General features: G+C 39.2%; 1 protein-coding gene across 2 annotated transcripts in view; it reads left to right on the top strand.

Moving 5' to 3' along the window:
- Window positions 1–10795, top strand: part of LOC106096390 (F-box/WD repeat-containing protein 11) — a 29760-nt gene extending 18965 nt beyond the window's left edge. For both annotated transcript variants that reach the window (XM_059362839.1, XM_013264122.2), the window contains 6 exons: window positions 6438–6709; window positions 6799–6978; window positions 7047–7501; window positions 9288–9477; window positions 9543–9678; window positions 9741–10795. In XM_059362839.1, the coding sequence (XP_059218822.1) occupies window positions 6438–6709; window positions 6799–6978; window positions 7047–7501; window positions 9288–9477; window positions 9543–9678; window positions 9741–9760 (1253 nt within the window). In that variant the 3' untranslated portion in view covers window positions 9761–10795. The remainder of the gene's footprint in view (window positions 1–6437; window positions 6710–6798; window positions 6979–7046; window positions 7502–9287; window positions 9478–9542; window positions 9679–9740) is intronic.
- Window positions 10796–13638: the final 2843 nt, after the last annotated feature.

Raw genomic sequence — 13638 nt, 5'->3', positions numbered from 1 at the left:
CAATTTCGTTCTTATGTGTATTAAGACCATATGACTCGCATAGAAACATGGTATAATAGCTATACCTAGTCTCAATAAAAGATTTTAATAAGTTAATATTTAAGCGAGAAGGAATAAATAAAAACATTATATTTATATGGAAACTATTCTTTCCCTCAAAAACTTCTATGGACTGTATAAAAGGAACACTGCTGTTGTTAATCTCAATATCTCACCGCCAATAACCTTTCTCTAAATAGCCATACGATGGGCGAGAGTATAAATTTATGATACACTTGCAATTCAATGTACTGTAATTTCGTTGTAGTTCAATAGTTAACTGAAGGAAATAAAAAGAGAAGAGGAAAAACAAAAACCAAAATATAGGAAAGCTATACCAATTTTTTGGCGAAAACCAGTTATATGTTGCTGAATGGCGAAGATGACGATGATGTACCAACACTATATCACTTGAAACAAAAAAAAAAAAAAAAAAAAAAAAATACAGAAAAGATGTATAATATGTGCTCTGACTTGCGATTGGAAGGAATGGCATGGATGGCTCATGGCCTGCTGAATGGTTTACCAACACCGCGTTTGGCTTATAGTCGTCTACAATCAAATATTGTTAAGTATTGTTGTGGTTGTCTCTATGTAGCCATGGATGGATGATACTGCCAAAAGGTTTTTGCCTTAATTTAATAACTCTTTCTTCATCTCTTATTTCTTTGTTTATGCTGGTTAAGCTGTGACTCGCTGTCGTACATGTGTGTTTTTTTTCTTCAAATTTTTGTTATTGCTTCACAAGGTACTTTTAAGTAAGTGCCGCAGATATAGTAGGTTATTCATGGCAATAAGAAGGAATAGGCAAGCGTTAAGATTTAAAATATCACCTAAACAAAGAGACAGCAGGGAAAAATTTGTCATATAAATAAATGCTGTTTGATTTAAGTTATAGCTTACTGATAGGGGGCTTAATATTTTTATTTATATTTAAAGGATTCAAAAATAACTGCAGCATTAGTAGGGGACAGTTGAAAAGTTTTTCATATGTTTTCGCCAGGAGTCGAATCAAGGCATTCCTGTGTCAAAGTCGGATGCTTCAACCTATGCGTAACTATATCTTTCGCCTGCTTGATTCTGTTGAGTGTCAATACCCAGGAACTCTGCGACTAAGATGGGGTGTGTCCACAGGGATCTGGGACTTAGTCGAGTGGGTCTGGCTGGGCTGTTGTTCTCCAAGGACTACATTCACCCAGTAGCCATTTACCGCATCTGATACCGTGTCTGCATGAATGTTGTCTGGACCTGCCTGATATCCGCTTGATCTAGAGGTAACCTCACGCTCTAGATCATGTAGATCTACCTTAAGACTTCTGGGCGGTGGATATCTATCCACAAGATAATGATTTGGATTGTCTCTGCGATAACAGCCTAGAAGGTATTCCTTAGACAGCAGGTAGTTATGTCTTCGCACTGGTAGGATCTTTGTCTCCTGATGGAGGTGGTCCACATGAAAACTGAGAAGCCAGCCAGTCGCAGTTCGGAGGGCGGCATTCTGGCAGATCTGAATATTTTTCCACTGCGTGCCACAAAGTTGACGAGACCATACTGGCGCTGCATAAATTACCACAGACCGTCCTATTGCTTTGTACGTGGTCAACAAGGTTTCTTTGTCTGCACCCCAAGTTCTGCCAGCAAGTGACAAGGAGAAACAAGGTCGTTTCTACTTTTGACATTATTGCAAACTTCTGTGACATTTGGGGAGAATGTGTATGAGCTTTTAAATGTGACGCAAAGTATTTTGGGACACTTGATGGTCGGAATTATTTCTCCATCTACCATCACAGTCAGCTCTGTATTAACCTAACGTGTATTTGTAGTGAACAATGTGGCTGAAGATCTGGTGGCAGTTATCTTTAGATTTCTTGCAGCGAAATATGAGGCAAGTTCGTTGAGGTAGACGTTCAACCTATCGCAGATGTCAACAGTTGGTGTAGTGCCTGATGCCATGATCGTACAATCGTCCGCATATGGTACGATCTCTATGCCGTCTAGTGGGGGTGGAATGGAGGATAGGTAGAGGTTAAACGGTGCCGGAGATATCACCCCACCTCTACGGTACTTCGACTTCTTATTCCTAAATTCCAAAAATGACCCAGATTCGCGACCCAGCGCTTCAGGCCTGGCTGGAGGGACGTGTTGGCGATGTCCTCAATTAATTTAACATGACTGACCGTGTCGAATGCCTTCGATAGATCCAGTGCCACGAGAACCGTCCTATCACATGGCCTGGGCTGATTGAAGCCACGGCAAATGTGTGCGGTGATGGCATGCAAAGCTGTTGTTGTGCTATGCATTCTTCAAAATCCACGTTGATGCCGGCGAATGGAAATTCTCCTACGAGGGTCGGGAGGAGTAATGCCTCAAGCGTCTTTGCCACTGGTGAGAGAAGGGAGATCGGGTCCTTTCTAGGCTTCAGTAGCGGGACCACTATGCCCATTTTCCAGACATCGGGAACTTTAAGAGTGTTCAAAGACCGGTTGAACACAGTAGTAATGTACTCAACTCGAGGTGAATCCAGATTATTCAATCCAACGCCTTAGATGATTTGGCGCCACGGATGACATTTGTAACTTCGCCAACGGTAAATTGTGATGGCGGTCCATCGGCTCAGAGGCCGCAAATACGGCTAATACCTCTCCTTGCCCTGTCACTCTCAAGAAGCACAATAAATAGACGGTTGAACAACCTGGTGCATCTCTTCGGATCAGTCACGGTTATTTCGCCAAAAGTGACTGAGGTCCTGTCATCCCGTCTACCGGGGTTCGAGAGTGACTGAACAGTAGACCACAGCTGGCCTAAATCGGTGCATAAGTTACATTGCTCCAAGTGTTCCAGCCACAAATTCCGCTTATGTTCGTTGACTACCCTGTTTATTTCCAGATCCAGCTCGCTGATTCTGGGGTTAGTGGGGTCCATACAACGAATCCCATCATACTCGTCTGCGAGTACCACTGCCTGCACCGGGAAATTGGGCCGCACTTGGGGTATTCGACCGGCTGGAATAAAGCGAGCGGGCACATCCGAGGGGGGTGAAAGTTCACTGAAGCGGCGATCTTCTTCTGATTGATAAACGTCCGGCGCTCAGACGTTATGAAGTCGGGAGGTTTGTCGATGGTGAGAATTATGGAGAGGTGGTCTGACCCCAAAGAGATGACTGCTTGCCAGGATACGTCACTCAGGAAATCAGGGGATGCAATGGAGATGTCTGGCAGGCAGCTGCACCTCCTCCTAAACCTAGTGGGGGCATCCTCATTCAGCGTGCAAAACGTGGAGCCTTCAATCTGTTCTGCCAAAGCTATGCCACGCTGGTCGTTACCTAGGGGAGAATGCCATGAAGTGTGATGCGCATTAAAGTCCCCTAGAACAAGACGATTATGGCCAGACAGTTACCCACTTGTGTCGGGGTTGTATGCTTGGCCTTTAATTGGGACACAGCTACCAACCGACGATATGCACACGTTGTATAGCTCTATCTCGGCAGTACCGGACCTGACTGCTATCCCAATGCACTCCACTAGGGGGTCACTAGCGCCAGCAGCAGGCGTGATGGGTCTATATTGCACGGAATGGTGTATCACGCCTAAGCCAGTAATCGGCTTATTGTGACCAATAAATATTTGCTTAAATTGTTTGATCTATTTCAAATATAGTAGCATTAGGTGTATGTTAGATGTTGGACTAAGGTGAGGCTCCACTCCCCCCTTTATATATAAAAAGATAGTACACAAATTTCACTGTAGGATAAAACTTTCTAATATTTGAAAATTGTTCAAAATAGTCAGCCCACTTAAAGTGAGTGTGACATATGCATGTATACGATACGATTTTCCCAAAAGGCACTTCAAAAAGAGTGCCCAATTTTGGCATATAAAAACTTTAGTATAAAATTTGAATTCCATTAGTTTTTCATAAGATGCGAGAGTTGCTCTCGATTTTATACAATTGCATGGCATATAAAAAAAAATAAAACTAAAATACGCAAATGGTATTCATGGAATATCTTTGCTCGGCTCATCTCTTCCTGTGGATTGGCGTGGCTTGTTGTACTTTATGTCTGTTTGATATTTGTTTTTAAAATTGGGTTAAACGTGATTTGACTTATTCTGCATGGTATTTTCTTTGAGGCAGCACGTAAATAGCAATCAATAATCACCATGGTTGGTTGGTGGTGTTGCCCACAATGATATTCGTAACTGGAGTAAAAGATTTTTTCTCTTCGTTTTCGACATTTCTTTTTCTTTAAACAAATATTACAACATGCAACAATTTGTTCATGAATAGATTCTGTAAAATAGAGATAATATATGAGGTTTCCTGTATAGACTTTTTTTAACTGACGGTCATACATCTTCATTTTACAAATGCTCGGAGTTCAGTTAGATGGCATTGGCTAAATGAACTTGCAATAATACACTGCTTTAGTTATGGAAAAAAAGGAATTGTTAGTCTAATCGGATGAAAATTCCGCCCTCTATAGACGCAAAAGATACATTCAGTGTCCGATTGTTTATTTTTGTTTAGTTTTGCAAAAAAATTTACTTTTGCGATAGTATTCATCGGAAAAATATCAATCGATATTCAGTCAAAAAATTATATATCGATATGTCATCGATATTTTGCCAACTCTAGCTACCGGGCCCGTCCACAGGTTGCGGATAGTGAAATGCTTCATACGAAGTGGCAGCAACTGCAATCGCGGACAATCAGCGGTATTGAGTGGAGAGCCTCAGTGAGATGACTGGTGGCACCGGCTCTTCCTTAAATATTGAGTGCCTATGATGCTCGATACGAAAAGGTGAGTTATTGGCGCCTTAAAAACACCAATGGCCTCCTGATGGAGGTGGTCCACATGAGAACTGAGGAGACAGCCCGCCGCAGTTCGGAGGACGGCATTCTGACAGATCTGAATATTATTCCACTGCGTGTCACAAAGTTGACGAGGCCACACTGGCCCTGCATAACTTACCACAGACCGGCCAATTGCTTTGTATGTGGTCAACAAGGTTTCTTTGTCTGCACCCCAAGTGCTGCTGGCAATTGACTTGAGGCCTTGTTTCTACTTTTGACTTTATCGCAAAATGCTGTATCATGTGGGGAGAATGTGTAAGAGCTGTCAAATGTGACGCCAAGTATTCTTGATGGTCGGAATCATTTCTCCATCGACCATCACAGTCAGCTCTGTATTCACCTCACGCGTATTTGGAGTGAACAATGTGGCCGAATCCCATGGCAGCCGATTGTACGCACCGGATTGACCCGATAGAACCCTCATCGGCAAGGGCTGTCGCCTCAGTGTACTTGTTCGTCTTTTTTCGTCATGGGAAATGTCTGGAAAATGGGCAGAGTGATCCCCCTACTGAAGCCTGGAAAAGACCCGAGTTTGGGGGAGTCGTACAGACCGATCTCCCTTCTCTCACCAGTAGCATAGACGCTTGAGGCATTACTCCTTCCGAGCCTAGTAGGAGAATTTCCATTCGCCGAGCATAGCATGGATTTCGAAGACTGCATAGCACAACAACAGCTTTGCATGCCATCACCGCACACATTTGCCATGGCTTCAACCAGCCCAGGCCATGTGATAGGACGGTCCTCGTGGCACTGGACCTATTGAAGGCATTCGACACGGTCAGTCATGCTAAATTATTTGAGGACATTGCCAACACGTCCCTCCAGCCAGGTCTGAAACGCTGGGTCACGAATTATCTGTGTGGAATGCTCCATATGGAGTAGTTCCAAAGGCAGTCTCAGTTGGCGACCGGGCAGCGGCGGCTCTTGCCATATACTGAGTGCCTATGATGCTCGATATGACAATGCGAGATATTGGCGCCTATAAGTAACCAATGGCCAACCTGTTCCCGCGGCGATCAATCCTTTGGGCCGGAACTAGCTTGCTCACCTACAGTTGCTTGACGAGGATCGCCATCTTCACATGAAAATGTGGCTACAACAACAAGATGTTGGGCCGACTACATATTCTTCTACATTTCCCTCTACCACACAATCACCTTTTAGGTTACAAAGCTTGAAAGGCACTCAGGTATTGAGATATCGAAACTGCCTGATTTTTTAATCGATAAAAATGTGGTTGATTTTTCAGAATATCTGATCAATGATGATGTTGTAGCTTAATTGAAAAGTTATCTATTTACGATGAGAGAAATTGAAACTCTACAAATGTATCCCATGTAGCAATGAAGTTTAATTCATTGCCAGTATTTTGCAAAATAAAAATAAGACGAGTAAAATTATAGACTATCTTATCTCTTTGAATTTATACACCAATAACCAGCAAAAGTTAATAGTGCAGCATATGTTGATAACGATTTAAAACCTAAACTATCTATACGCTGATATTAAAACATGATTATATGTAATACTGTTTTCTATTACAGAAAAGGGATTGGATCATATTGGTGAAAATATTCTCTCATATTTGGATGCTGAGTCTTTAAAAGCTGCCGAATTGGTGTGTAAAGAATGGCTTCGTGTCATATCGGAGGGTATGCTATGGAAGAAATTGATTGAGCGTAAGGTGCGCACTGATTCGTTGTGGCGCGGTTTGGCAGAACGACGTGGTTGGATACAGTATTTATTTAAACCACGTCCTGGTACTACACATAGACCTCACTCTTTCTATCGGGCATTATTTCCTAAAATTATGAATGTAAGCTACAAGAAAAAAAACTTGGATAAAATATTTTATTATAATTGACAGTATTTTAAAACTCATTTCTGCTGTTTTATATATAAAAGGACATCGAAAGCATTGAAAACAACTGGAGAACTGGCCGTCACATGTTGCGTCGCATCAATTGTCGTTCTGAAAATTCAAAAGGTGTTTATTGTCTACAGTACGATGACGTGAAAATAGTATCCGGTCTACGTGACAACACCATTAAGATCTGGGATCGTGCGGATTTACAGTGCATTAAGGTTTGTAAAACATATACATTTCCGTTTGTTTTCATTCATTATAGTGTATTCTTGCGTGTTTCTTTTAGACTCTCACCGGGCACACAGGATCTGTGTTGTGCCTACAATACGATGATAAAGTCATCATCAGCGGTTCATCAGATTCAACGGTACGCGTCTGGGACGTTAATACCGGCGAAATGGTCAACACCCTCATACATCATTGTGAAGCTGTTCTCCATTTACGTTTCAATAATGGCATGATGGTTACCTGCTCTAAAGATCGTTCCATTGCTGTTTGGGATATGACTTCACCCAGCGAAATCACACTACGTCGTGTATTGGTCGGTCATAGGGCCGCCGTCAATGTAGTCGATTTCGATGAGAAATATATTGTGTCAGCGAGTGGCGATCGCACAATAAAAGTGTGGTCAACATCAAGTTGTGAATTTGTAAGGACATTAAATGGACATAAACGTGGTATTGCTTGCCTACAATATCGAGATCGTTTGGTGGTCAGTGGTAGTTCAGATAATTCAATAAGGTAGGTGTATATGATAATTGTACTATGCTTTATTCACATATAGACATCATCATAGAATGGGGCGATGCTGACATACTAATTCGCTCAAACCAACACAACAGAGAATTCATCTCTAACCGAATAATTTATAAATATATACAATCGTCGTTAATTTCTAACAAATCCGGTCGTTTTCCTTTACTATTTATAACACCGTGTTCAGGCGAAAGCTGTTTTGAGCAAACGACTCGTTTTCCTTTTATAACTCTTGAAAAACTACTAGTTTTTCCTTTACAATTTATAATGGCAAAACGACTCGTTTGCCACAAAAACGTTTTATTCAAAGCATGCGAGCCCAAATAAGTGCTTAAATTGTGCTAATTGAATCTTATCTTATATATAAAATTCAATTTGTGTTTTTTTTTTTTTTTTTTTTTTTTTTTTTTTATTTGTTTGTCGGATTGTTTGTTTGTTCTTATCGACTCAAAAACGGCTGAACCGATTACCTTGAAATTTTCACGAATTGTGTAAGTTGTTCTGGAAGGAAACATAGGCTATATAATTTTTGCTATCGGGAGGGGGGCGGACCCTCCCCCATACCCCAAAATTACTATCCAAAAATAAAAGTGGACCGATCGGGACAATATGGGATTCAAATGAAAGGCATTCAAGAGTAGAGTACGAATTTCGTACGAAGTTGGGTCCAAGTACCTTGGGGCCGCTCCAAAATCGCTTAAAATAGGTTTATTTGACGATCATGACAAGATGGGACACAAATGAAAGGTATTCAGGCTTTATAATTTATTGATAACGGAAGGGGGCGGACCCTCCACCGTTACCCCAAAAAAAAACACTACCCAAAATCAAAAGTGGACCGATAAGGACAATATATAATTTTTAGATATCGGGTAGAGTCGGACCCCCTTACCCAAAAACGCTACCCATATCCGAAAGTGGTGTGATGGGCACTATAAGGGTATCCAATGAAAGGTTTTCAAGACCATAAAACGATTATGGTATTTAAATTTGGGTCCAAGTACCCAGCGGGCCCCACCCAACCCCAAAACTTCTCTAAACAGATATATTCGAAGTTCATGTCAATATGGGACTCTAATGAAAAGTATTAGGCAGTAGATTACAAATATGGCATAAAACATTAGGTCCAAGTAAAAGTAAATCCAAGTAAAGTGGAAATGTCTGAGATGCCATCACTCCCCCAATGAGAACATTACCACCAGAATCGATAAGTGGCAAATTTTCACACATCAATGAGTTCACTTCAAGTTTAAACTCAATGATAAGGGAACTTTTTTTATAGCAAAGTCTGAACGGCGTCCCGCAGTGCGACACATCTTTGGGCAAAATTTTTTAAATGACCATGCATGGCTTTGTACCTCGCAAATGTCGCCAACATTAAGAGGGGATAAACACCACTTTGTCCGATGTTCTCGTCGGGATTCGAACGCATTCGATATCCGCCTTTAATCCGAGTGTCCCCATCCTAAAAAGATATTAGAGAGTTAAAGAAGGCGCGGCAGAACGGGCCCGGTTTGGCTAGTAATGTCATAAAATGTCCACATTGACTCGTTTTGCTTATGACGTTTTGAAATACATCTCAACCGTTCACACTAGTGGAGATGTTTTGCAAATTGCATTTTTTCACTCGTAGCATACATGTTATGAAGCACTATTGTTAAGATTTATTTTTTCTTGCTTTATCGGTAAAATTTAGATGATTTCGTAAAAAATTTTTGGAATTACTTTTTGGCTTTAGTAAAAATATTTGTTTTTTTTTTTTTTATTACAGACTCTGGGATATTGAATGCGGTGCTTGCCTGCGCGTGCTTGAAGGACACGAAGAATTGGTACGTTGCATACGTTTTGATTCCAAACGCATTGTAAGCGGAGCTTATGATGGCAAAATTAAAGTTTGGGATTTAGTGGCTGCCTTGGATCCAAGAGCTCAATCGAATTCCTTATGTTTAAACACATTAGTGGTGAGTTTGTGGCCTTTTCTTTTGCATTTCGTTTTTATGATAAATGATTCATTTTGTGTAAGCAGGAACACACTGGGCGCGTATTCCGTTTGCAATTTGATGAATTCCAAATTGTCAGTAGCTCACATGATGACACAATATTAATATGGGACTTTTTAAATTTTACACCAAATGAAAATACAACAGTTCGCACACCATCACGTGAGTTTAAATGAAGTTTATTATGCCATAGATAGTCTAAATTGAATGTTTTCTTCGTTTAGCCGCCCTCATGGAACATTAACAATATTTACTACTAGGTCAGATGCTTCTAAATGTTGGTAACTAACGAAACAGCAACAACAACAACAACAACAGAAACAAAATATCAATTGTGTTTTTCATTTTTTTTTTTTAATTCGAAGGCACTGTTGTAAATTACTAAAAATAAAAAAAATGTATTCCATTTCAGTTGTCCAGTCGATCTCTAATTACTTTCTCTCTCTCTCTCTCTCTCCATCTATGCCTCACAGTATGTAACACTCTAAACAATATAAGCAAACATGAGAGTACATACAATAAAAAAAAAAATAACACCATAAACCTTAAAGATGGTTTAAATGGAAATTGCTGGGAGTGTATACATACTGGTAAAATTAGAAACGCCTGCACTCAAATTGAAATCGTTAGGGCAATACGAAGATAATAACTAGATAAATATTAAGTTTGAACATTATAGCAATGAATCTTAAAAATATAAACCTTTTGTTTTTGGCATATTCACCACTTAAGCTATTTTGCTATATATGAAGTAAGACTTTCGTTCTTCGTGGCAGAAGGATTGTTTTCCAATCAATCATGCATACTGCTCAAATTCAAATTATTATCTCTTATATTATCTGCGTACCACATACAGCAAACAATATACTGAATATACAACTGAAATAAATTATCTATTTGAAGTTTTATATTAGACATAAACTATTATTTAAATGAGAAATAAAAATTATTGTAATTATTTTAACTAAAAAAAAAAAAAAGAAATCATTGTTAAATGGAGAAAAAAATATATATATAAATACATACATAAAAATCATTGCAAAAACAATATGCTATACAAGACACTCATAACTTCAAAACTACTGGCATTCAACATAACAACAACAACAACAACATTGAAACGAAACAAAATCCAAGTTCCCCCTCTCACCTTGTCTAGAAATGTCGGAACACAAGCAACCCTAATATAATATAAATACATACCTATTATAGAAATACATACTGAAGAGTTTTTAAGAAAGAATGTAAAATAAAACAAATTGTTCGAATATCTATTATACTCTAAACAAAAGTTTATTTACAACCCATGCAAATGATGATAAACCCCATATACCCTTTCTGCTAAAAAGGTAAACGAATGCCGACTATCTAAATGCCATTCATACACCATTTGCGTTGTTTTTAAAAATTATTTTTTTTTTTTTTTTTTCAAAATTAGGTGAACTAGATTTTTTTTTTGTTTTTGAAATTATAACATACCAAATCTTTTATTTAAATAGTTTTTATTTAGGGCTTTTCTTTTTTTTTTTAACTAATAATATTAGAAAAAAATTATTGTCAAGGGTAAAATGTTTTTGTTTTGACCTTTATGAAATAAGGTAAAGACTTTTAAAACATGGGACATTTGTTTGTATTATCTGTGTAAATCAAAAATGAAAGAACTTTAAAATTTTCTGAAATATTCACATTGATATGTAACCCAACCGCTAACAAATGTTTGGAAAATATTTTAAAATGAGAATGACGAATTAAACCCGTATAAGAAAGCGACAATAACCGATGTACACGTCTGTGTCAACAAGTAGAAATTCCATGGTGTTTACTGCATTTTCCAAAATTTTATGTAAGCTCAATATGCGCCTGAATTGAATTATACTTAGAAATTACAACTGCAAATAAATTCAAACCATGACAAGCCTGTATCCAGTCAACATTGATGAAACATGATCATTGATCATCTATAATCTCCAATAAAACCACATTTTGAAACTGATTTGCTCTGCCTTTTATGTTGTTGTAGACACATTTACATGGAAAGTTGGCGATCCTCGACAAGTTCTTATATGCGACCAAGCTCGTTCCGGTCTATACGACCGATCGCCACGGGAACATGATGGCCATTGTAACAATGTGTTGTGTGATTGCATTGGCGGGACATACTTCCAACACCTTGACATCGATCCCAGCCCAATACGAATTAAGGTGGCTGCATCTGCTAAAGAGTAGTTAGTCAACAATACAGTTAAGATTGACATTTATTCGTGAATGCTACTTAGACTTTTCTCACATGTTGATTCCCTTTTGTAGCACTGATCCAGACTTATGTTTTTTTGGCGAAGTCTGCCTACCCACAAGATGGTTGCTACAATAACCACCAAGTAGATAATCCCCATTTTTGGTATTACCTAAGTCAAACTCGACCTTAAACTTGTTGAAAACGCCCGATGTATGAGGTAATTACATGCTAAACTACATCGCGCCTGTTTATCGAAAGAGTATGGAACCTACTTTTATATTATTTTTTTATTTACCACAATATTTTTCTATTATCAAACTGTCGAAGGCGGAACAATTAAAGATTACCAGAGGCCACCGTAGCGCAGAGGTTAGCATGTCCGCCTATGACGCTGAACGTCTGGGTTCAAATCCTGGCGAGACCATCATAAAATTTTCAGCGGTGGTCATCCCCTCCCAATGCTGACGACATTTGTTGGGTACTATGCCATGTAAAAACTTCTCCTCAAAAAAGGTGTCGCACTGCGGCACGCCGTCCGGACTCGGCTATAAAAGGGAGGTCCCTTATCATTGGGCTTAAATTTGAATCGGACTGCACTCATTGATATGTAAGAAGTTTGCCCCTGTTCCTTAGTGGAAAGTTCATGGGCAAGTTTGCATTTTACCATGTCCGCCTATGACGCCGAATATCAAAAAAGTTTTCTGCGTTGGTTAACTGAGTTATTTTATTCAATAGAAAAAATTATTCAACTGTTGATTAAAAAAAGGAATTTGTAAAACAATATCGTGCTTGTACATTTTTTTTACCCACCACCATAGGATGGGGTATACTAATCTAGTCATATAAACAGATCTCCGGATTTGACTTTTTGAACCCTTGGAAGCCACAAATCCAAATCGGTCTATGGCTTGATATAGCTCCCATATATACCGATCTCACTATTTGACTTCTTGAGCCCTTACAAGCCGCAATTTTTGTCCGATTTGGCTGAAATTTTGCATGTGGTTTTCTGCTATGACTTTAAACAGCCAAGTACGGTTGAAATCGGTCTATAACCTGATATAACTCCCATATAAACCGATCTCCCGATTCTGGGGCCCCTGGAAGCCACAATTTTTGTCCGATTTTGCTGAAATATTACTCGTAGTTTTCTGTTAGAACTTTCAACAACTGTGCCAAGTACGTTCCAAATCGGTCTAAAACCTGACATAGCTCCCATATAAACCGATATCCTGATTTGACTTCTTGAGTCCTTACAAGACACAATTTTTGTTCGATTTAGCTGAAATTTTCCATACGGTGTTCTTTTAAAACTTCCAACAACTGTGCTAAATACGGATAAATTCAATTTATAACCTGATATAGCTGCCATATAAACCGATCTCCCGATTTTACATCTTTAGTCCATGAAAGTCGCAATTTTCGTCAGATTTAGTTAAAATTTTTCACATTCGTTCTGTTATGATTTCCAACAACTGTGGCAAGTACGGTCCAAAACACCATAAAATTATGCCCTGCAACTAAACTTGTTTTGTATAAAATTTTAGCAGAGTCCATGGTGGTGGACTTATGCTGGCTACGTTTGTGAGGTATCCTGTCATGTTAAAACTTTAATACCAAGTGTTGTCGATACGCGGAACGCCGTTCGGACTCGTCTCGGCTTAATCGGACTGCACTCATTGAAATGAGAGAATTATCCCCTGTTCCATAATGGAATGTTCATGTGAAATTAAGTTAGATACTGCTTAGACAAAATTTAGTTGTACTGATGGAAGATGGTCTATAGACTGCAGTTCCGGCAGTGCTATAGCTAGCAGGTCTGGACCAGAGAACTGCATAAGACCCAAAATTTGTCAATCAATGGACACTTATGAATAACACCCAAT

Source organism: Stomoxys calcitrans, chromosome 2 (genome assembly GCF_963082655.1).
Source record: "Stomoxys calcitrans chromosome 2, idStoCalc2.1, whole genome shotgun sequence".
NCBI classification, from domain to species: Eukaryota; Metazoa; Arthropoda; class Insecta; order Diptera; family Muscidae; genus Stomoxys; species Stomoxys calcitrans.
Note: the sequence above shows the minus strand (reverse complement) of the source record. Positions and strands in the feature narration are given on the sequence as shown.